Genomic DNA, 25528 nt, shown 5'->3' on the forward strand with positions numbered 1-25528 from the left:
CTGAGATACCCAAGGAAGATCTCTACCACGTAGGAGTTTCCATCACTGTTCCTAGAGGCTTACTGAGCAATTCACATGCTTCCCACGTACCACATTTCCACCATCTGCAGCTTTCACGTGGTTTCCAGATGTCCAATTGCCACCAGCAGCCATTTGTAAAGCAGCCTCCAGAGCAGGGCTTTCTCACTGTTTCCAGGGCAATGCCAATGTGGCCACATCATAGCCTCAGCATACCAAAACACCATGCCCAGCCTAGGCAGCATCTCAGCACCTTCTCATCACCAGCCAAAAGGCTAAACTCAGGCCAGACCCATCTTGCTTTAATTGCACAAAGCTGCTTGGTTTCTGATTTACAGTCACATCCTGCTTTTCTGCCTTTTGCTAGCCCGTTTGGCAAATTCAGCCTTTCCTGGTACCCTACCAGGATTTTCAGAGCTGGGTGCGCCCTGCCTCCCACCCCCCCGTAGCAGCAGGCAATCACACACAGACACCTGGAGATTGCCCTCCTGCAGGGGCTATAGGGGTGGGATTGCTGGCTGCTGCACATACAGTCCCACTTATGGGGGTTTCTGCACAGGAGTGGTGATTCAGAGCAAGAGGAATTGTGTCTAACAGGCTGTCAAGGGGATTTTTTTGGAGGTAGGTTGCAAGGGGAGAGAACTGATTGAAAGAGCTAGGTGCAGGGAAGGGCACAGAGCTTTTTTTTTTTTTTTTTTTAGAAGTTGCGAAAAAAATGGAGGTAGCCTGCGGAATATAATCTGCATGCTTGAATAGGTCCAACTAGGCTAGCCAGCCTCAATGGAGAAATGCTGTGTGCTCCTTCCCAGGGCCAGAGAGTGTGTGCTGATGCACATGAACAGCATAGACCAGGGAAACAGGTCTCTGAGCTGGCTATTTTGCACAACTCCTTTCATTTTGGGTCACCTCAATCCATATAAAAAACCCTTCACCTGCTTCTTCCCTCACCCCCTTCCCAAAATATGTGGCACTTCGATAGATTACTTGATTTTCAAGTTGTTGAACCTAGGTGAGTCAAAAGTTAGACTTTTACTTAGTGTTTTTAATGCCTAATTCTGGGAAAGTATCAAATTTTCCTCATGTTTGGGGTTTTGGTACATGCATACAACTAATTTAGGTATTACACTTCAGTCTCTTGATTGGGTTGGTGTTGGATCAGGTGTTCAGGGCTCTGAGGGACCACTACGTGAGTGCACTCTGCAAGGCCATCCTCTGTGCCATGGGCTGCAGGCTTGTCTTCAGGGTGGCTGGAACCTGAAAGTGGCACCTCCAGCACCTAACACCCTAAAAAAAAAGATAAAGCTGTTTTCGAGCTACTGGCTCCACCTTGAAGTTTGGGGTTGTTTTCACAAAGCCTTTCAGGGGAGATGCCTTGCATGGCCTGTGTTTCACAACCAAACAGGTGGATCCTGTAGCAGGGCTGCAGGTTGCAGACAGTTTGCAAGGGGGAAGCTGACTGCACATAGGAGGGAATCAGTACCTGATCTGAAGCCTTCCAGCCAAAAATATTGTTACTGTTCATTTAGTTTTCCTAGCAGTTTACAGTGAGATCTCTTCCTACAAAGGTGTTAAGAGTTAATGTGGGGACAGGCCTGGCCCTGAACTCTTGAACATCTGTGTGAATCCCAAAGCGAAGTTGCTCTCGGGAGTATCTTCTGCTGGAGGCAGGTACACAACCAAACTCTCTCCTCTCCTCTCCTCTTGTACTTGAAACTTCAGGTGGTGTTCAAAAAAACTAGCCTGGGTTTTGTGGAATGAAAGGCTGTACTCTGAAGACATTGGGAAGAGGTATGGCATCTAGCTTGGTCTTTTTAGTCAGTCAAAAGGAAATAGGTTTCATGTGAACTACCAAAATATATTCTAATTCGTTAGTCCAAGACAAAAGTACTGTTTTTCAAAATACTGCATTCAGCTGTCACTCTCCCAGGATCCATGTGAATACACTTCATTTCTAAGTTTCTCCTTAACTTGTCTCTCAAAAGTCTTGCTGTAGGGATTTTTGCTTTAGTGCTTTGTGTGTTCAAAAAACACCACCACCCACCCCACCCTGCACCCAACAGCTATCTTTACAGCCTATCTGAAAAGGCATACAAGTATAAAATAACCCATTTACTAATTGTAAGATAGAGAACAAAGCCTAATGCCAATAAGATTGATTTATAATGCATTTTTCCCAAAAAACAAATAAGTGAAACAAGAACATGAGAACCAGGCATAAGCAATGGAGAAGTTGCACAGCATTTATAAAAATAAGTTGCTATATTAATCTTCAGTAAAACAATAGTTTAGTCCTTCTCCACTCTAAAAGTATTCTAGAGCTACAGTCTGAGCAAACATAATATTATAAACCCAACTGTATTCTTGCTTAGATCAAGTTTAGTTAAGTTTTGTCTTAATTCAAACAGTAATATTGCATCCCTGATAAACAGCAAGTTAAAAAAACCCTTGCATTGAACACTATCATGTTCCCAAGAGTTTCAGTGTTAGCTCGAGTTAATTATGTTTAAATTATTTCCTTCGTTGTACTGATGCAAAGATCAACATCTCAAGCTATAGAACAAGAGCATGAATTAAAGCTTTCTGCCACTTACAGCGAAGCATGCCTTACCATTGCACCCTCGTGGTGGGGTTTGCCTGCCTCAAATTTTAACACTGAAGGACTACATCATTAGAAAAAAAAAATCATTGCTTAGTTATGCTACTTGGCTTCCTACCTCTTAGAATTCTTCTAGGGAGGTTTTCAAAGTCCTCATCTTCCAAACGCCTTTGTCTGGCAATGGCATGAAAACAAACATCACTGCCATCTTCCTTTATACTTTCGCTCATGGCTCATCGTGCTGAACACAAGCCACTGCAAGTCTTTAAGTTTTACGTGTAGAAAAACATTAGCTAGTTTTTGCCACCATGTTGGTGATTTGCAGTCGCTGCTTGCTAGTGTGACAGCAGCAAGCTTAGAGGCAGTAGAAAAGAGGGTCAGCTGATTTTCCTGACTGCCTTGATGGATGTAAGTGCAGACTGGTTCTTCTGTGAGCAGTCATACTTGGGCATCACAACTACAACTAAGCATAGAAGTTTGCCTGCGGACGTTTTCAAGCACAGGAGTAACTGTGTAAATTGGAAGCAATTTCTGGCTATAACACAGTTAAAGACAGGTAGCTTCCAAGTGAGACAATTAAGATAAACCCCTGCATTTCTTCGGCAGCATTCTTTTTTTTGTTTGTTTGCTTTCAAATGAGCCCTTCAAAAAGGGAAGGAGCAGGAGTGGAAGAGACTGGACAAAATTGCTCCCAATTAAATCTGTTTTGCAAGGAAGTTTTCAAAGTTTTTAGCCTAGGAGCATTCAAATTATCAGGCAATTTGGATCTTTTTTACATACTGGGAGTATACAGATACTCCAACCACAAAACCAAAAATTTGTCTGAAGTTACTATTGTTGAGCTACTGTGGATAAATCATCCTTGTGTTAAAGATATGCCAAGTCTCTGCACAAATAAAAAAGCAACCATGAAGCACACAAAGGGACTTTGTCTCATTCTGACAAATGCTCTCTTTGAACTTTTGTGGTATGAGAGTTTCTACAGACTGTAAATAAATATTTTTTTAAAAAAAGCATTCAAAGCATTCTCCTAGAGATTTACCGTTTGTGATCTGGTGGCTACCGACAATGCCACCTGCAGCAGACAGGCCATTCTGTTGTCCTGCTGTATGCAGGTCTTTGTGGATAAAAGCTTGTAAGCAGAAGTCTTACAAGCTGTTTCTTTTTTCTAATTTACAGTCTCTGTTCAAAAGGCATGGTATTACATTTGCTGTATACCAGATGAGATAAATATGATAACCTCAGTGCTGACAAATTATAGTATTGGTCTTCTACATTCTTCTAAATGTTGTTTTCTAGACAAAGCTTCAGAGGACGTTGTCCTCTACTTGAAGTGAGGTCAAATACACCAAGCCTACAGACTAACACTCTTTTTGATGTCACCCTAGCAGAAGCAGGGTTATCTACCATGTCTTACAGTGATCTATTGGATTCACAAAAATCTTTTTGTTTAATGGTTAGTGCAGTGGAGGCTTGTGATCCCAACTCGGTGACATTCTTGACCTTAAGAACTGCTATGAACGTCAGTCTCTGGGCTTCTTTTATAGCTATGCCTTCTGCTTCTCTTTGGATAGGAAGTGTTTGTAAACATGTAGTTTGCAATGTAAAATTACTTTGGTTGTGTAATGACTATAATTTGTCAGTTTACAACAGAGCAGGCTAAGGTCAAATTTACATTCTGGCTTTGAAAGTACACCTGGCATTAGAAGAGGGGAGAATGCTGCAAGCTGAAGGAAAAGCTTCCCCTTGTCTCCAGTCATTTCTCTGAGTGGCCTCCTAGTTTTTGTTTGAGGCTGAAATTGGGACTGGTTTGGAGAGAGGAGGGTCATGCAAGCATGGGAAAAGCTGTTTAATAACAAGGTGTCAGATCACTTTGAGCCCAAGTTGAAAACCTAGATCTTTCCCTTCTATTTACAAAGTGTATTTAGCCTTGAAGTACTACTGATTGCATGGGAGCAATTTGGTCACTTTGCTCAGGTGTCTGGGCATAAAAGCCCTTAGGAGAAGATCCATCGAGGTAAACCAAAGGCTTTTAGCTCAACATGATGCATTTTGGTTAAGCCTATTCCAGTTAATGTGGAAGCTAGAGCTGGCAGCCTTTCGGCATGTTTGGGAAGCTGCATTCTCAAAATGCATTTGAAGTTACTTTTGCTCAAACAAACAGAAAGGTTATGGGGAATTTAAATACCCAAATCTGGATTTGTGCTCTGCAGGATTCCTGCTCAGATGCTAACTAACCCTGAGGGGTTTTGAAAATGGAAATGCCTATGCAATTTCAAATTAAAACTCCGCAGGTTCACTAGCTTCTGCTTCTGAGACTACTCAACCCATGCGTCTCCTTCAGCCTGAGGATCATCCTGCAGATCCACACTCATCCCAAACACACCAGGCCTGCAGACACAGCCTTGCATGTCCTCTCCTCTGGAGGTTCTTGGCATGCAGCATCTGCCGATGCCAACTTTTCCCAGAAAGGAGTGGGAAAAAGTGTTTGCTTCCCAGCACAGGAAGGCACTGGGAGATGGGACTGCAACCTTCAGCTTTGGAGGTGAACACCTTATCCTTTAGGATAACTAAGCATGCATTTTCCTTCTCAGACAATCTCCACATCAAATATTTCTGTTAAAACAGCCACTGTGGGAGACAAGGAGGGTCTCATTCTTGATGTAGCACAAAAGTGCTCTCAAAGACAGCAAGGAGACTGAACCCTGAGCTGGGCAACTACTTTTCCACTGCTGGAGTACTGGAGTAGACATGGAGGGGTGATGGCTGCACTCCTGCCCCTCTCCTAGGTGTGGGGAATGATAGTCCTTGCTTGGCGCTTAGAGAGGGAGGAATTTGTTCCTTCTCTTCAGCAGCAGGTACCTCACTATGAATCACAGTAGCAAAACACACTGTATTCTGACCAGAAATTTAAGGGTGTCTAGGATGTAAAGAAAGTTTTCTGCAGCTAGCTTTGCCAGCCCCCTGTTCTGAAACAGCTATTCTTACAAAAGCCTCAAGGTTATTCTGAAGTCCCTGAACACATCTGAACATCCAGCCTTCCTTCTAGCTTCAAACTTGTGTACCCCTGGTGAAACTGGAAGTCTGCTGAGACAGCTTTACCCAGTACAAGCTGTCCTTTCTGCCTGTAACCCGTACCGTGGACGGCCATCCCTTGCTGTACTTGCCAAGGACAGCCCACCACAGCGCAGCCTTCTCTCTTAGGGAAGGCTGGTTGTCTGGGGAAGTGAGCACCAGAGAAGCGACGTGGGTAGAGATGCTGAACTTCAGCATGGCCCATTTTCATAGAATTATTGAATTGTTTAGGGTGGAAAAGACTTTTAAGATCATCAAGTCCAACTATTAACCCAGCACTGCCAAGTCCGCCACTAAACCATGTCCCTGAGCACCACATCTACATGTCTTTTAAATACCTCCAGGGATGGAGACTCTACCATCTCCCTGGGCAAGCTGTTCCAATGCTTGACAGCCCTTTCAGTGAAAAAACTTTTCCTAATCTCCAATCTAAACCTTCCCTGGTGCAACTTGAGGCCATTTCTTCTTGTCCTGTCGCTAGTTATCTGGGAGAAGAGACCGACCCCCACCCGCCTACAGCCTCCTGTCAGGCAGTGGCAGAGAGCGATAAGCCCCCCCTGAGCCTCCTTGTCTCCAGGCTAAACACCCCGGCTCCCTCAGCCGCCCCTCACAACACCTGTGCCCCAGCCCCTTCCCCAGCCCCGCTGCCCGTCTCTGGACACGCTCCAGCCCCTCAGTGTCCCTCCTGCAGCGAGGGGCCCAAACCTGAACACAGGATTCCAGGGGCGGCCTCACCAGTGCCCAGTGCAGGGGGACGGTCACTGCCCTGGTCCCGCTGGCCACGCTGTTGCTGACACAAGCCGGGATGCTGCTGGCCCTCCTGGCCACCTGGGCACGGTGCTGGCTCCTGCCCAGCCGGCTGCCCACCAGCACCCCCAGGCCCTTTCCCCCCAGGCACTTCCCAGCCGCTCTGCCCCAGCCTGGAGCGCTGCGTGGGGCCGGTGTGACCCCAGGGCAGGACCCGGCACTCGGCCCTGTGGAACCTCATACAAGTGGCCTGGGCCCACGGATCCAGCCTGCCCAGACCCCTCTGCGGAGCCTCCTGCCCTCCAGCAGATCAGCACCCCTGCCCAGCCGGGTGTTGGCTGCAGACTCGCTGAGGGGGCACTCGATCCCCTCGCCCAGATCACAGACAGAGACACGAACCGGGACCGGCCCCAGCGCTGAGCCCTGGGGAACACCACGTGTGCCCGGCCGCCAGCTGGATGTGGCTCCATTCCCCACCCCCCTTTGGGCTCGGCCAGCCAGCCAGCCTTTTACCCAGCCCGGAGCGCACACCTACAGGCCGCGAGCAGCCGGTTTCCCCAGGAGATGCTGTGGGACACGGTGTCAAAGGCTTTACTGAAGTCCAGGTAGACAGCACCCACAGCCTTTCCCTCATCCCCTAATTTCCTCTAGCACCTTCCTGTTTATAACAGCCTTTCACTAATTTCTTTTCTCCCCCCCTCCCTTCAAGTCATCCCCTCCGCAGACTGACTCTGTTGGGGTGATCCAGGCATCCCTTCCAGAGTCTGCATGTCTAAATCTTCCTCTGATCATTTTGTTCCCTCAAAAACCCCACTCAATCAGGTCAGTGTGTTTCTTGTAGTACCATGCTTCAGCCTGCTTGGGCCACCCCAAAGGAGCTGAGCAGAGCAGAATGGTTATTTTGTGCATTCCTCCCTGTTCCCAGGATCCAGGCAGCCTGCTCCGGCTGGGTGGCCAGGACAAAACACACACAGCACAGCACAGCGGCCCCTGACCCCAGCAGCCCTTTGAGAAAGGGCAGGCGGTGCAGCCACATGCCACCTGAGCCCCGTTCCAGTCCAGCTCCTTCTCCTGACTGAGCTGCCCCCAGTAACTCCCACACTGTGCCCGTGTGCGGGCCACCCTGCCGTGCTTGTGGCACCCGCAGGTGCGGCCGTGCTGTGCCCCCACAATGCGCCAGCGTGCCAGGGGGTGGCAGGGTGCGGGGACCCCGGCGGCACGGCTGGCCCTGCTGTCCCTCGTGGGCCCGCTGCTCCACGGAGCTGCGTGGGGAAGTGTTTTGTGGGAAAAGTCACGTTTCTTCGGCCCAGTTGGTGTGCTTTGGTTAAAAGAGGATGGGGAAACCCAGGTTCGGTGGGAGCGATGGCCATGTACTGCGGCGGGGGGACACAAACCTGTGCGGCTGGGCCCACAAAGCCAGGCTGCTTGCGGGTGGCACATGCTTGTTATTTAGCCCGAGCTGATTAAGCGTGTTTGAGTCTTACAGATTGAGCCTAGAAGGGGAGACCAAGGGTTAGACAGGGAAAGAAAAGTCATGGAAATGAAGCACTGTGCTTGGTCCGACCAAAAGTCCCCCTGCCTGTCCCTTGTCCGACGCTGACCATAAGCACATGGCAGCAAAAGCATTAAGGCCAGAGCAGGTGTTCAGCACACTCCAAGTACTCCTCTGGCCTCCCATATTTTCCAGTTCATTCTAGCCCACATACCAGTGTTATCTATTTAACAAACCTCAGTCCTGCCTCAAAGCCATGTAAATATTATGCATCCAGAAGATCCTCTGCCAAGAGGTCCCGGAGGTTTGCTGTCAGCTGGCTGAGAAGCTACTGCCTCGAGAGCCGTTGTGCCTGCAGAGGCTCGCTGCCCGGCCACGCAGCATGAGGAGCCTGGTTCGTGCCCACCCAGCCCAAGCCATCCCCTCTCATGTGTCCTCTGTGCCACCCAGGAGCCTCCCTACATCACGGGGCTCAGCCTCTCCTCCCCACCACAGCACGCTGTCTTGCACAGAGGGGCAGAAGGCACAAGGGGACGGGGTCTGCCTGCTGGCCACCTTGTCTTGCCACCCATGCACTGAATGAACTCGGTGTTCAGGGTTGCGCCCCAGTCCTGGCAAGGACTTGCTCTGGAATGGCAGCACTCCCCGCTCTATCTTATATATCTTTTAGAGTGATTTCTCTGGCTGCATTCAAGATCAACATGTATTTCTCCTCCAGCACATGAAAACCAATTAAATTGCTCTGGTGTATGCTACGAACTCCCCAGGTGCAACGTTTCAGAAAACAAACAAACAAACAAACAGTTGTTTTATGCTCCTTGACTAGAAGCCTGAGAACCAGCCAGGTTTAGAGCCCAGTCACTTACTGAGGTAGGGGCTTAGGAAGACACGAACTGATGGAAAGCCCCAACTTCTCCGGTGATCCAGCACAAGTGGGCAGCTCACAACCAGACCCACACCAACAAGAGGCTTCTGCAAGACAGGCAGTGAGAGGCATCAGCCCCCCCTTCCAGGCCTTAAATGAGCTGGGGCAGGTGCCTGGGAAAACCAGGCGCAGGTGGGACGCTGCTTGAGGTGAATTGCAGTGTGGTAGATGAGCTGCCCTGAAGCATCACTAGTGCAGGTTGTGCAGGGGTCGAATGTTAGCCTGAAGGATGCTGTACGAAGAAAAGGTTGCGTGCAATAGGCACAATTAGAGGAAACACAGACATGTTGGTTTTCACATTGATTTTCTTCCCCAAAACTCAGAAACTGGGGAATGTCACTCAGCTGCAGTGCAGGTGCATTCTGCAGCGGGGCAGGGATGGCAGCGGACAGGGGTCCTGAGCCGGGGGAACCCCGGGGGAGCTGAGAAACCCACTGGGACCTGGCAGCTCACACAACAGTTGCATAAGAGCAGCTGGTGAGGTACAGGCACCCCACCCTTCCACACATGCACAGTGGGCAGCCCCAGGGCCCGCCTGGGAGAGCGCACAGCGAAGATGCTGGGCTGAGGGACATTCCCCTGGCTGAGCAGAGAGACTGGAAGCCCACATAACCCAGCAACCAGGTGCCTCTCCATGACCATCTGCACAGGTCAAGGGTGTTCATCCTACCTCATGGCAGAACAGCAGGCACTCTTCCGAGAGGCAAGGCTGCAGCTCTGGCTGGGGAGTCTGTGCCATCTACCCTAGCTGTGGCCGATGTCTCCATCCAGATGGAGCTGCTGAGGGGAGAGGCCACAGTGCAGATCTCAGACCACAGGATGTGCTCAGATCTTTCTCCTGGGGCAGGGACAGGCAGCGGACCTGCCTGCAAAAGGTGTGCCCAGATGAAGGACCTACTGCAGCAGGAGTCTGAGCTGCAGGAGGCAGTGAGAAGGCTGCGTAGCATCAGTGAGGCTAAGAAGGAGCTAGATAGCTGGTTCCAAGGACAGCCTACAGTGGACCCAGAGCCCACGGCCAAACAGCCTCCCCCACCGGCACACACAGGAGGGAGGGCAGCCAATAATGCAGAAGAATGGAAGACTAACAGAAGGACCTGCAGGAGGAAGGGACTTCCCTTGGAGCCTGAGGCACCCTTGCAGAACCACTTCGTTGCTCTGCCAACTGAAGAGGAGACAACAGTCACATCGGGAGAGACGCTGGAGCTGAGTAAGGCAGCCTGGTCTGCTCCTCGTGTGGCAGCCGGCATAACTGAGGAAAAGCGATGGGCGATAGCAGTAGGTGACTCTCTTCTGAGAGGTGTGGAGGCACCTGTGCTGACCTGATGTGCTTTCTAGAGAGGTGTGCTGCTTACCGGGGTCTCACATCAGGGGTGTCACTGAGAGTCTACCAGGCCTTATACAGACCACTGACTATTTGCTGCTGCTGCTGCTTCATGCGGCACCAGTGATACAGCCAGGAGCAGTCTGAGGGGCATCAAGAAGGATTACAGAGCCCTGGGGGTGGTGGTAAGGGACTCTGGAACATAGGCAGTTTTTTTCATCAGTCCTTCCAGGTAATTACCAGACCCAGTGAATATGGCTCCAAGCTCTAAAATTTCCATATCCTCTAAATATTAAGTAGCATGCAGTTAATTTGGTTTTGCTGGCAGGGCCTAAGAAACTAAAAGGTCCTTGACTTAGTACAAACATCACTTAGCAACCACTAAATACATCAATGTATTGTCAACGTTACTCTCACACTAAATCTGAAATACAGTACTGTACCAGCTACTAAAAAAAAGAATTAACTCTATTCCAGCTGAAACCAGGACAAACATCTTTCTCAGCAACATGGACAGTGGGATCGAGTGCACCCTCAGCGAGTTTGCTGACAACACCAAGCTGTGTGACACGCTGGAGGGCAGGGACACCATCCAGAGGGACCTTGAATAGCTGGAGAGGTGGGGCCATGCAAATCCCATGAAGTTCAACAAGGCCAAGTGCAAGGGCCTGCGTGTGGGTTGGGGCAATCCCAAGCACAAATACAGGCTGGGCTGAGAATGGATTGAGAGAAGCTCTGAGGACTGGGGGTGCTGGTTAACAAGAAGCTCGACGTGACCTGGCAGTGTGCGCTTGCAGCCCAGAAAGCAACTGTATCCTGGGCCGTATCAACAGAAGCGCAGCCAGCAGGTTGAGGGAGGGGATTCTACCCCTCTGCTCTGTTCTCGTGAGACCCCACCTGGAGTCCCACGTTCAGCTCTGTGGCCCCCAACACAAGGACATGGACCTGTTGGAATGAGTCCAGAGGAGGGCCGTGAAGATGATCAGAGGGATGAAGCACCTCTCCTATGAAGACAGGTTCTGGGGAGACCTTACAGCAGCCTTCCAGTACCTAAAGGGCAAGAAAGCTGGAGAGAAACTTTTTACAAGGGCATGCAGGGACAGGACAAGGGGGAATGGCTTTAAACTGAAAGAGGGTAGATTTAGATGAGATATTGGGAAGAAATTCTTTACTGTGCAGGTGATGAGACACTGGCCCAGGCTGCCCAGAGCAGCTGTGGGTGCCCCGTCCCTGGCAGGGCTCAGGGCCAGGCTGGATGGGGCACTGAGCAGCCTGGGCAGGTGGAAAATGTCCCTGCACGTGGCAGGGGGGTTGGAGCTAGATGATCTTTAAGGTCCCTTCCAACCCAAACCATTCCATGATTCTATGATTCAAAACAAGTATGAGTCAGCTGTCCAGAGGCTTGCACGCATCTTAGTTGCTGCAGGAAGAAAGGACCTGGCCTGTAGTTTTACAGAGCTTTTGTGTGAAGTCAGAGGCTTCTTTGGTGCAGCTGGACATGGCCCGGCCCCAAGCCTGCTTCTCACTGTTGCAGGACAGCCTACACTTTGTGGGTATGAGAGTCTGCCACACAGAAACAAGCTCAAAGTACACAGAGCTACACCCACCCTTCAAGTACACACAAACCCCAACGATTAGCCACAGTTTAGTAGCTAATATAAGCCACTATTGGGCAATTGGAGCTCTTGCTGTTTTCTTTAGAGGCGTGCACGATTCCTGCCAGATAGCACAGGTATTTAATTTCCTGTGATCAAAGAGCAGGGTCCTAACAGCAGAAGCAAAAAAACTGTCTTCTTAACCTGTCCTCTTCATCTGAAAGCTGCGTGTAAGATGGTTAGCTCAAAACTATGGTTAACTCCAAACAGTGACTCCGTGGGTTTGAGTCGCTGCTGAGCTGGGGGCAGCTGGCCTGGGCACGTTGCATGGGAGCAGCGACCGCTTCAAGAAGCAAACTGCTGCTATTGCACCTCATCTTAGACAAGGGCAAGCGAACTGGTGGCAATTACATGGGGCTGAAGCTTTAGCCCTTTACTTCCCTATGATGCCTTTTCAGACTCAGTTGCAAAGGGTACCTCTGTGCTAACGAAATCATAACAATACCAGTTGTTCTCACCTGTTCCTTTAAAGATCAAAACATGGCCCTGTAATTTGCAGAACAAGCATCAGTACTGGGAAGGCAGGGTATGATATGTGTGCAACAAACAAATCACAGTGTCTGCAGTATTCAGCGGTACTTTAATAGTGGAGTTGGCAGTGTTAGGGTAACGGTCAGATTCAATGATCTCAAGGGTCTTCTCCACCCTAAAAGATTCTGTGTTTACAAGTGGCACATATTACTGCCTGTTTCTAGAATCCTGTCAGATACAGGACTTGCAGCTGAGCTTAGGCAATTTGAAATTCTAAACCATGGAACTGGATAACTATTTTATACTTGAGAAACTACTTGCAAGAGAAAGAGCAATTGCACCTTAGCTAGGTGCAGGTTCTAGTACAAGCTGGACAAAGGCACTCTGCACAGCAGGGGTCCTCAAACTTTTTAAACAGGGGGCCGGCACGCGGATGAAGTGGCAGACAGTCATCTGCGGCTGCTTGGTTCCCCCCCAACCCCCGGCAGGGGCGGGGGGGTCTGTAAATACCGGGGGTCGGATTGAGGACCCTGGGGGGCAGTATCCGGCTCACGGGCCGTAGTTTGAGGACCCCTGCTGCACAATGTGGCTTAAATGTTATGTAGAATAACTTAAGTCAATTTTTATTTTTTTTAAATCACTAATTCCCTCTGCTGCAAGTGCACAAACAAGGATTACTTTGGCTGTCAGGCCAGGCCGCTGCTACACTAGCATCCCTGAAAGCCGCTCCTTCCAACTGCCTCAGCAAGCATGACTCGAAAGGGGGTTTTGTCTGTTGAAGATAAAAATTTTCTGGTTTTGTGCAAGTAACAGTCCAAAACATTACCTGTCCAGCAGGAGAAAACTCTACACTAGCTTTCTCCTTCCTTTCCTCAGAAGAGCATCAGGAGGCAGATGCAGGCCATGGGGAAGCTCCCCCTGCGCTTCTGCAGTGCTGTCTAACATCCAAGGAGGTGCACAGCGCAGACATAATTTGCTGCTGGTGAGTGTTTAACAGATGTCACAGTTGTCTCTAATTTAGAAATGAGTTTGTTACCCAGCTTGTTGGAGGCTGCAGGAGGTGAAGCGCCTCCGATCCAAGACTTAAAAGGGAAGGAACAGGAAAGCCGGGGGAGGCAGCTGCCAGCTGCTGCCCATTCATCCCCACGCACCGTGAATCCGGACGGGCTGGTGCCAGCAGTGCCAGGAATAATGAACAGGAGGTGGGGTTCCAAATAAGGAAATGTCACAACCCCTGACACCAAGAAAACTGAAAGATTACTGGTGTTCCAGAGGCAGAATGTGGCAGGGTGGGAAGAGGAATTACCGAGTCTTCCCTGATCAGGAGCTTTAGTCTTGGTGTTGCCGCACCCTCCCCTCCCTGCCGTTACTTCACAGATATCTGGAGTGGAAGCAAGAGGGACCAGTGGTGGCCAGGAGCAGCAGTGCCACCCTTGTAACACAGCAGGGGCTCAGACACCGGAGAAAGTCCCACCCGGCGGTCTCAGGAAGCGTCCCCTATGAATGGAGCTCGGTGCCACTCACTGCAGCACTTCTGGTTTCTCAGCCTAGCCCAGGTGAGTGACCACTCTTACCAGTTGCAAGCCACCGGGAGAACCAGGAGGGCCAGGATCAGACCTTGATGCCTGTGGCAGCCTCTTCCAGCCTCTCACCGGTGTGCTGCAGAGGCTGCAGGCAGCAGTATTTCCTACATGGAAGGAAGTCATCGCAGAAGGCAATGAAAGCGTTGCTTTTCCATGCTGTCAGCTCCAGGTAACTGCAGTAGCCACGCTGCGTCGCACGCTGTGCGCCATCCACTCGGGGGCAACAGCATGTGATGTTGAAGAGAGCACCTTTTGGAAAAGATTACAAGTCTGTATGTCTTTGGAGATGAGGCACATCACACAAGTTACTTGCAGCAATAGTCAAGGATGGCCTGAAATCTTGAGAGGCAAAAGGTAGGAAATTAACAGTAGGCGTTGCCATAAAGGAATATAAATTCTTGTCAAGAAATCTCCACCCACTGTGCATGCTATAGGAAATACAAGACAGGAGGAGGATTTCTTCCTTGTTTTATTTTTATTCTTTTTACAATGCCTGCTTCAATGAAAGATCGAAACAGTTGAACCAAACCAGAAATTATATGCTCATACCATTTACAATATTTACATAATATACATTTTTTTTTGCTCAACAGGTAGTTATAGCAACTTGGGAAAAAAGTGCAAGTGAAAAGAATCAATGGTGTAAAAAGTTAAACTTTCCTGTCGATTATGTTGCACTGCTTGAGCTAACAGAAGTAACAAGTGGGGTAAATGCACTTCATAGTAAGCAAGCATAGTTGTCACTTAAGAGTGACAGGTCCTGCTGAGCTTTTACACCAAGCCTAAGCCATTAGGAAGCTATTACTCTAGCCAGAAAATTGATGAGTGAGCTCACAAGTGATCCCTTCTTCATCTTAACATTGAACAGCAGAACTGCAGTGTTAAACTTTCTGTTGTGCAAATAGATAGCAATTAATTTGAAATGCTCTGCTGTAATAAATGCCAAAATATATTTTAAATTCATTATTATACATGCTATAAAATTACACTAAAAAGTTCAAGTTTCCAAAGTAACAATTACTTTTCTCTATATATATTCTATATATAATTTTAAAATTTTTAATTATTCTTTTTTTTTAATATCCAGGATGCTCCAGTACGGCTGTGTTTTTTTCATAAGCATCTACCAAAGTCCTGTACATAACCAAAGCCTCATTGAAAAGTTAGTTTTCCAGGTATGCTACTTTGGTCGCCCTCTCATTTTCCCTTCCCCTCTTTTTAAAGCACCTTTCCAAACATCCGTTCCCTGGCTGTCTGTGCTAGCCTTTTAACCTCGGGCTATGCGGCTGAAATTCAGTTCCCTTCAATTAATAAGCCAAGTTGCACAGCCACTGACAGACAAACAGCTGGTGACATTTGTCACCCCTTGGAGTGTTCCTTCAATACAGTACTGCAATCCCCAGGTTAGACAATTTAATTCTGTCAAATACCTGACATAAACAGGAATTACTTTAGACCTGGATTTTGTTTCATAGCCACGTACAGGTGTGGTTTTCCATACACAAGCTGTACACACGCTACCATGGCCTAAGTCCAAAACAGAGTGCCCAGTGCTCTCAGCTACATAGTGTGCAACAAAAATAACCTGAATTTTACAGATATAGCCTATCACCCACCCTTGTGATTTTCTCCATGGTTTTATCCTCAAGTAGCACCAACCATTTAAAATTTTCATCTTTCATATATATATACACACACCTTTTAATATTTTTCTATATATACACACATATATGTGGCATCAGTACGTTCACCACAAGAGAAACTTATTTACAATTAGTTGGAAAAATTAAATTTTATCGAGTTACAGTATACCAAAACGAAATTGGCATTTGTGCTTTCTGTTAGTACAGGAGTCATTTTTTTAATTTCAAAAAAAGTGTATATTTTTTATTTGCATCAAGATATGTCATATGATGAAAAATGTTAGAAAACAGCTAGGATTGAGAATTACAGAGCATCGATTTTCCTCATATGCCCCAGTAAGTCTACAGAAAACTGCTTTCTATAAAAATTCTCCATTCAAACACCTATGTGGTTACCCAAGCTTGCCTGAGTATCTTCTTAATAAATAACACACAGCAGAACCATGCATCCTGTCTTGCACTATGCACATTCACAAGATAAGTTTCTGCTTTCACTGAGTAACAGGTTATTAAAACAGCACTTAATCTTCACTTTTTACTCCGGACTTCAAAGTGCTTTTAAAAAGAAGGAAGTACCCCCATTCTACACGGTGGTTAAGAGGCACAAGGAATAAGGCTTGAATTACTGTCTCCAGACACTGACCAGGCCGTGGAAACCAAGGGTTTAAACTCCAGATTCTCCCCAATCTGTTTACTGGATTGCAGAATCCCATTTTTTCAGGTAATCTCTACTCTTGGATGTAGACGCTTGTTTATAATCTGTAACATGAACTAAAAAACCAGCAGCTCCACAGCCCAAACAGGCCCAGCTATACTTCAGTAAAGGTACTTTTCTCTTGAAAGCATGAAATAGTTTCATAAGAAAGCTGTTTAATTAAAAACAGAGCTAAGTTTAACCTTCACAGTGAGTTAGTAAATACAGGTCGTCTGATACAGCAGGCTGTGAGTACCTCTTTGACTGGGCTAACAAGTATTTTCTGGCCAATCATAATTTCTGCACAGGGCTACATAAAAGTGTCCACCTGCCTCATCTGTTTATGCTTCAGTAACCACTGCAGGCAAAAAATTTTTGTTAAGATATAAAATATTAAATAATCATTAAAAACTAATGGTAAACTTTATTTTGGAAGGGTTTTTTAAATACCAAACCTGTCAGGCTGGGTGCTGCAGACTGCTGCCATCCACTTCAGGAACTAAAATATACAGCACATGTGCTGTTACTTTGCAAGCACTTCAATTATTTTATGAGTAAGAGATCTTCTGTGTCCTAATAGGAAGTCAGAGCATTCACATTCATTTCAGGAAACATTCACCTCTGCTAAACCACAAATTACTCTTCCTTTAGCTGTTACCTATGTGCACATCAGCAATGCTTTTCCACAGGCTTCCTGTAAATGGAGGTATCTTCTAGTCCTCCATTTTGACAAACTACACTCTCAGAGATGGCTGCAGGATCCCTTTTTCAATAAGGTGAGATTTCAGGGTTTTATACACACTTAATTGTTGCTCAGGCTGAAGTATCAACAGCTGTTTCAGTAATTTGCTGGGATTTGGACCCCTGTCAATGAAAAAAGAAATTTTTTTGTGAGCAGCAGCTCTAAAGAAACTTTGACAGCTTTCCATTCTCCTCTTGCTGCACTAACAAACCCTTCCATTTTGGGGGGACACCAGGTTATGGATTTCTCCCAGTCTATCTCCTCAGGATGCATGGGCAAGCATTACTGGCAAAGCATACTCCTCAGCTCAATCTGAACAGAAACTAAAATGCATTTCTTGTATTTGCTGTCAAATGTGGATATTAAGAAGGCTTATGACAAATAAAATTCACTGATTCATACTTAATCACTGTAATCAGCATTTTTCATCAGCAGATGTTTTTTTTTAATTTAGTCTCTGTTGCCAGATAAGTTGTGTACTACTGAACTAAACGGAAAGTTGGCCATGTTGGTAAAGAAAACCATAAATTAAACCACGCTTTTTTAAACAACAGCCTCATTTTTAGCTTGTCACTTATTTATAGTCTGCTTCTGAGATGGACTGAATAAAAGGCAAAGAATCTGTTGCTGATTAGGTATCTAATAACTATTTATCCATAAGCATTTACAAAACTAAAGTCATGTATCAGTTTGGACACCTACAGCCTCTTGATCCCTCCCTGCCTCAGGAACTGAAATGAACGTAAGACAATTGTCATTTCCAGGATTTCTTCTTGAAAGCTAGTGTGGTTGAGGGAAAATTATTATTTTTAAGAAGTTGTCTCCTCTCTAGCTACAGTGTTTTCATCTCAAACAGAAAATCCCAAGAAATATTGAAACGTACAGCAAGAACTGCAGTCCTGCAGCCTACGGGCTCTCCAGGAACCACACAGGGAAAGCAGATGCTGCTGCAACCCTCCTGCCCCAAACCCCGTCCTCACACCTCTGTGTCACCAGTAAATTCTAGTAAAACTTCTAAGAGGTTGCTACACAAAACTTGCTGGTATTTAGGGCACACAGGTTATTTTAACAGCAGTCACAGAAACATTAAGGCGTAGCTTGAATCTGACACAAATCCTAGGCAGGCATATATTTTCTTAGTAGTTCTGTATTTGAAATCATTGCATAGATCAGAAACAGAAACCTGCAATCTCCGCTGTGCTAACAGTGCAGAACATAACTCATAACAAGTCACTACGGAACAGCTCCTTAAGTAGTTAATATTGTAAAAAGCCCATACCTTATGAAACTGGTGATATAGACATGAACAAAAGTGGCCATCAGGTACTGACAATCAAAGCGATCCATTATCCCACCATGCCCAGGGATTGTGTCTGCAAAATCCTTTTGGTGTGAAGGATGGAAAGGGGAGAAAAAAACCAAAACAAACAACCAACAAAAAGTCATGGTCAGTGATTCCAACCACACACACTAATGACGCATCTATCACTTGAGAGCAGCACGTTAAGGCTGCAATTAAGCTATGGTTTCACTGCACTGAGCCAAAAGTTAGCCAGAGCCTCCTTTGCTAAAGGAGCTTTTAACTGCAAAGGTGAGCCAAGGGATGAGAAGAAAAATAAGACATGAAGCAACTCATCCACAGTATCACACAAGAGGACAGCAGTATGTCAGGTGCTGGTTTGCCAGTACTGAGTACACTTGCATGCCTATACATACTTCATTTTGTAGCCAGCCTCTTCAGCTAATGGCTGACATTTCTTGCCTCTGCAGAATATAATTCTCCTCTTTAATTCTTTCATTGCTCTACAGCTGCTGCTGAAACATTTGTAACCAGGGGATATATATTTGCTGCAAGAGAAGCAGTAACCTGAGGACTCTTTCCATTGCCTAACACCGGCTTTGCCAGTCAGACTGCCCATTTACCTGCTGTTTTTTCTTATTGGGTTCTTGGTAACCACAGTTAAAAACCATAATGTCTGCATACCATACAAATTTATTTAATAAGTTATATTTTATTAATAAATTTATTTTTATTTATTTAATAAAAAAAACCTGTAGTGAAAAAATTATCATTACTTCCAAAAAAAATTTCTGATGCAAACAAAACTCTATACACTACCTTTGTATTACCTGACCTTGTCTACCCAATATCAGTCAAACTATCTTCATATATCCTTTCTGTCAGCCACACTCACTTGTGTACTTGCTGGGTGAAAACCCTGACCTTAGACATGTGGGGCAACTGCCAGCAAGTTAAACCAGCCCCGTGCCAGTGCCACTCCAGCCCTGGGTAGGCATGGAGTGTTATCACCTAACCTGTGCTGTCTTCCCGACAACCCTTTGGCCACCACCTTGGGGCCCAGAAGCATTTAAAAAAAACAACACAAAAAAACCCAAAACCAGCTACTTTTTCACGCTCTACTTTAAGAGGAAGTGCTGCTTTTTAGAAGTATTTTTCTCCCAAAAGCTTTTCTTCAGAGTCTTTTGCTACGTGGATGTACAGGTACGACAGCGCACGAGGCTGTCACTAGCTAAGTGCTGAACAAGCTGCTCGGGCTGGCATGAGGAGGGGTAAGTCCAAGCACACGTACAGGAGATCAGCACAAACAGGTCCGTATGCTTCTGTGCAATGCCCACGCCAAAACAGGGAACAACAACAAGCAACAGGGTAAGAATTACAGCAGTCCTACCAAGACATAAAGAAGGTCAGGTGAAAATCTGGGGCTGCCCTCTGCCCATACTCCTGCTGCCGCTTAATACCAGCCAGGGACAACACTGCCACAAGCGACAGCGCACACCTTGCAATAAACAGAGGTTAGCACATCACAGCGTCTGTACTGTCAGGTGGCACCGTATGGGCAAAGGCAGCCAAACATCTCATGCTTTGGTGAACCTGACATGTCATCATCTGTGTACGACACAAATACTACAGGTAAAATGGAGCCAGCCGCACTCTGAAGCGTATACCACCGTCAGTGCTTCCCAGGCATCTACAGATTGCCTTCAATATCAAGTATAATATCTCCTATCTTGCTTGTCTAACCCATTTCTGCAATGTGACTTGAAAAAGTAATTACCAACCAAAATATAAAACCAAATTAATCTTCGACTTCCAACACTAAAGTGACATTGATTACACAAAGTTTTAAGAATAACACATACATATATCTGATAAAACTAAGTACGCTGCTGATGCTCAAACATCACAGCACGTTAGTAGAAACACTAGGTACTACAACAAACGATTAAAAAAATAACCAAACCAAACGAAATCCACCAATTTATCTAACGCAAAGAGAAGACCAAAACAAAACTGGCTTCTGGTAGCCATCACACACCTTGATTTTGAAAGCTCTTTTAAATCCACTGGCGAAGAATCCTCCAAATGGCCCAATTAATGAGGCAAACGTTGACAATGCAATGCTGTGCATCTGAAATGGGTACATATTCACAGTTTCCTACAAGAAAAATAATTAGCAATTTCAATATGTTTGATGGTAGGCATTTTAAGCTTTACTATTTTAAAATGGGGGTGTTAGCAAATATCAACAAAGCTCCAGTTTTCCTTACACAAATATTGTAAAGAAAGGAAAAGCAGACACACTGTAGAAAGCTGCTGAAAGGTCTGGCCACGTGAACAGGATGAAGTATCAGGGGTTGCGAGAGCAGTTAACATTAACAAATTATGTGGTTTTCAGCCAATCGCTTAGTTGATCGTAAGGAATGTAACTACTAATTCCATAATGTACCATGGTACTCTTTCATCTTTCCTGGCTCTGCTTTTCCAGCTCCATTTCCAGAAAAAAAGGAGCTTTCCACAAATTCCTAGTATCGCCCCAGTAAGTGGCCCAATGCTCTCCACCTTCATGCAATTCACTGTCACTTCTTTCAAGTGCTCTCACAAGACAGCTATGAAATTTGCACTAATCTGTCATACTGTCACCTTTGTGTACATATGGCAATAATAGGAATTGGAGATTAAACTTTTTGGTTTGCATTTAAACAGATACGGGTCCCTTCAGCCTGTCCACAGACATTTTTTTGAGCCGTTCAAGTTCTTACAGATAAGAGACTTTGCTGGCAACAGGTACCTGTTTTCCTTCTTGACACAGACTAGAAAAAAAGGGGGGGGGGGGGGTGTTGGTTGGTTGGGGTGTTTGGGGTTTGTTGCATCTTTTTGATTGGTTTTTTTTGGGGGGGAATGGTTTTTGGGGTTGTGGTTTGTTGGTAGGGGTTTTCTGTAACTTAGCTTTGAGCACTTTCAAGTCAATGGTATAAGCTGCAGCCTCTGAGGGAATGCTATGCTGGCCTCATCCCTGCAAGAAGAGCGTACCTCCCCTGGCAAGTCTTGATCAACACCATCTGTAGCTGAAAAATCCTGTACCTTGTGTTTCTGAATGGCATCCCAGCTGGCCAACACCAATCTTGACTACTTTGTGCAGTTTCTGAAGACACCTTTCTTTTAGGATAAGCTATTCAATTTGTCAAACAGTAAAGTTTATGAGTTGTAATTAAGTCAATTTTTGCTGGGAGAACACAAGGCTCCATATCTTTTGACATCCAGCAAATGTCTTCCAAACATAACACCTGGTCATATTTCTGAGAGAGAACATCAGGAATTGACTAACAGAAGGAAAATCCAAAAGAGGCTGTTGCCTGAACAAGTAGATTCAATTTGACTTTCTACAACGAGCCCTAAAGCTAATTCTCTCTTCAAAAGGCTTGTTAGAGCCTGGCAAAAATACTCCAGAAGAGCCCATGGAACTACTACCTCTTTTCAGGGTTAACAGATAGCTCTCTATCAGACTGGCACAGAGCTGGGCATTCCCATCTCCTTGTCCTTTACTAAAATACACAGTATAGCTGGACACAGTAAGATTTGTCCCTGCTCATTCCACATTGTGTTTTTGCACAGAAAAATCCTTATTAAATTTGCAATCAACCCCACAGTCCCTGAAGCAACAGTACATTCATTTGGTACGAAAAATATCAGAGCTCCTTCTAGATGCGATCTCGCTTTTCTGAGTACCAACCGTAGCCATTAATTACTTTTAGTCTTAGGTTTGGTTGCTACAGTTTTCAGTTTGTGCTTCCTTCTGGTAACCACATCAACTCTTCTCCTTCCCCTTACACCCATGTAAACATAGGAAAAGCCTGCTGCCTTCCCTCACGCTGTGCAGTCACCCTCTGCGCTGAGCCACAGCACAGGTGAGAGCAGCACTGCGGAACTCGCTGCTTCTGCATTTATCCCCATCACCTCCTCTTTGCCCTAAAGGAAAGACAATGACTGCTTTGTTTCTATCCAGTATTCTCTCCCTGTTGGAGTGCTCCTGGAGCCTGGTGACTTCGGAGCACTGTTTTATACAGTAGAATAACTGATGACCTATTTCCTGACAGGTGAAGATACAACAGCTCACTTAAACAAATTTCCAGGCTGGGCGTGAGGAAAAGAGTCAGTGACTACATTGCGTGGAACTATTACTGGTACTCCTTTTTCACTCAGCATGGAAGTAATGGCACTAATGTGCAAGATGCTATGTGGTGAAGAAAGTAGACATCCAATCCTAACAACAGTTACACCCCAGCTGAAAAGGGAACGAAGTTCTACAAGACTACTTAAGTTTGCTACTAATTGGGGCCATAATAAGCCTTTGTTCACTTTCCACAAAAATGTAAAGGTTGCTCTTCAACAACCATTTGTCTGCAAAATGTTGATGTGACATCCACTTCCAGCACAAAGAGAGCAGAGGCCACAAGAACACAGGTGGGTGACTCCAGCAAAGCATTTCAGTTCTGCTTGGGTGACCACCTCCCCTGTCTGAGCAACGGAGGAGCTCACAGCATCCATTTGGTTCTTACCCTTCAAGCCTTACCAGCATTCATACACCTTTCTAAAAGGTTTAGAAAACCATTCAGTCTGAGAAGCACACTTTCTACTTTATGCAAAGCCTTGTTTTTTTCCTTACCCATCCCAACACAGCCTGAAGCAACGGTGGCACAGAGTACTTCGTCATCTGAAAGAGCTCTGAAGGTTCACACTCTGTCACAAATCTGTTGGTTTCACTGTTATATTCCACGGGGCAGACAAAGTATTGATGTTGAGCCAAAAAATAGGAAAACTGAAAAGCAAAACAAGGACTCCTGAAATAGGCACTTGTTGTTAAAGTCAAAAATCATACTGTAATGGATGGCTTTGTCATTGCACACTGAGGATAATGAAGATGTTTTTAGTAACAAAGAGACCCAGAATGGAGTAAAATTGGCCTGTTGGCCAAGTTGGAGAACGCCTCAACAAGGCAGACAAATGGGGACATTCAATGGACTTAGTGATGATTTCCCAACTTGTTTTCCTTTTCATCTCTCTCAGGTTCACATCTACTGGACATTTTTGCATTAAAAAATCCTCAAAATGTTAGCCACTCATCGTTTCTTTGCAGTTCACTTCTCCACTGAAACTTGAACTATTGCTTCTACCAAGTTTGGCAGTTACAAGTTCTGCTGACCTTGGTGATCTATTACTTATCAGACCAGTTACTGTATGCTGGTATTACCATCCATGCATATCATCAGTATAAACTACTTCTCAGGAGAAATGTCATTATACAGTATGTAATACAAAAGTATTACTATAAAAAGCATAAATAATGCTATCAATAAACTTCAATTTCCAAAAAGAGATGCAACTAATAGATAAAACAATTCCAGAGATAGTAACAGTAATGACAAAAATAGTCAACATGACCTACTCAGGAGAGGTGTGAGCCGTGCCTGACCTGTCCAGCAGAATTCTCTAACCAAAACCCTAACTCTTAGACTTTCAGCAGTTTGAGATGAGCAAATTTGTCAGTAATTTCACTTCAACTGAAAACAAGAAGTTGAAGACTGAACCTATACAAGGAAAGTCCTGTGGTTACTTACAATAAATCCAAATACAACTGTGGAAAAGAAGCCTCCAATGAACCCTTCCCAGGTCTTCTTGGGAGACAGCTAGGCACAAAACAGATAGCATTAGCCTCATCATTGCATCATTGAACCCTTTTTACTGGAACTCATTTGTGAAAATGAACTTTCTACTTGGGTTTTTCAGATGTGTGAAATACCGAGTGTCAGCAGCTGCAGCCACTGAGCAAGACACACAGAGGAGTATGGCTAGGGCCTATCCCAGGCAAGGAGGGAAAGTGTCACGGCTTGGTTAGTGCCACTGGGCAGCTTGAGGGAATGGAGGGCTCCCTTTCCATCCTCTGCTGCTGCTGTCCTGAGGCTGCTGCCTGCCCCTGGGTAACGCGCTGAGCTCCTCCAAGCAGAAGGCTCGGAAACCTGCACAAGTGCGTGATGGCTCTGCAGGGGACCTCTGCTAGCAACTGCACACTTAGATAGCAACGGAAGCCTGGGTGTTAGATCACTGCTGCTGGGGATGCTCCTCGGGAGACACTAGCTTCCTACATACAGACTGGCAAAACAATACAGTAAATAACTGCAGGCCTGGAAAGGCCAGTGTAGCAAGCTATTTTCTTCATCAAATTCTATCATGTTTTCAATTTAGGAGCAGTTTAATATCAGAACCAACCAAATACCCAAAAGTTAATATTGCAACATCATGAAAATAATAATTTGTGGCTTTTTGTGGAGTCTGGTATATTTTAGCAGAATAGGAAGATTACTGCTTGAGACCCTGGTGCTACATCCACGAGACCAAACGAGGCATAGGTATATATGACCTAGCAGCTTATTTCAAATTACAGTTTTTGTACAGTAAGCATGCAGTTAAACCAGCATATACCATCCAAAAAGGAAGCAATTATGATGTAATAGGCTTGAACTGTATTATACTGTAATGTCAATATCACATTAACATTAATCCCAGTTTCCACGTACAAATCTTCAGACATAGGATAGTCAATCGCTTTTTCTAGCAAAGATGTGCATCACGCAGCACAGCAGAAAGTATTTTTTCCATGAACGTGTTTCTGAACAAGTATCAAAAATGCTATAAATTGTAAAAGCTTGCTAGTGAGGAAGTGCCCAAGTACCTACCTTAATTAATGGTGTTCTGCCAAAGAAAAATCCAAAAATGTAAGCAGTAATATCGTTGCAGATAACACTTGAAATTGGAACCAGAAACCTACAGAAAGACATTAAAAGTTTCACGGAGAAAAAGAAAAGCTGCCCAACCTAAACATAGGACAGAAACTGAAACAGCAGCATTTGTTTCTGGGAAATTTTTCTGTAGTATTTAGAAGGAATTATGTTTCATAACGTGTTCAGCTAGTTCCTGCATGAGCAGCATATTTAGCTATACTGGTTTTAGTCTTCAGCCAATCCAGACCATTACAGATCCATGTTAGTTCAAGTTAAAATATGATGTTGGTGCATGAGATTAAAATGTGAACGGGCTGGGTTTTTCCTATCAGGCTTGAAGACTGGTACCACAGTTAAGAAGAAATCAACAAATATAAACGTGTTAATGTTTCTGGTAACATCAAAGCAAGCAAATTCCTTGTAAAGTGTAATGATACCTAAATTAAAAAAAAAAAGTTTCCTTTTTTTTTCCCCTCTTGTCAGCTTG

General features: G+C 45.5%; 1 protein-coding gene across 2 annotated transcripts in view; it reads right to left on the minus strand.

The window, feature by feature from the left end:
• Positions 1-3905: 3905 nt before the first annotated feature.
• Positions 3906-25528, minus strand: part of CDS1 (CDP-diacylglycerol synthase 1) — a 223687-nt gene continuing 202064 nt past the window's right edge. For both annotated transcript variants that reach the window (XM_080368572.1, XM_080368571.1), the window contains exons 8-13: positions 24997-25084; positions 23881-23949; positions 22929-23081; positions 20301-20420; positions 18242-18345; positions 3906-17084 (exon numbers count right to left, since the gene is read on the minus strand). In XM_080368572.1, the coding sequence (XP_080224698.1) occupies positions 16955-17084; positions 18242-18345; positions 20301-20420; positions 22929-23081; positions 23881-23949; positions 24997-25084 (664 nt within the window). In that variant the 3' untranslated portion in view covers positions 3906-16954. The remainder of the gene's footprint in view (positions 17085-18241; positions 18346-20300; positions 20421-22928; positions 23082-23880; positions 23950-24996; positions 25085-25528) is intronic.

Source organism: Falco punctatus (genome assembly GCF_963210335.1).
Source record: "Falco punctatus genome assembly, chromosome: 1".
Lineage (NCBI taxonomy): Eukaryota > Metazoa > Chordata > Aves > Falconiformes > Falconidae > Falco > Falco punctatus.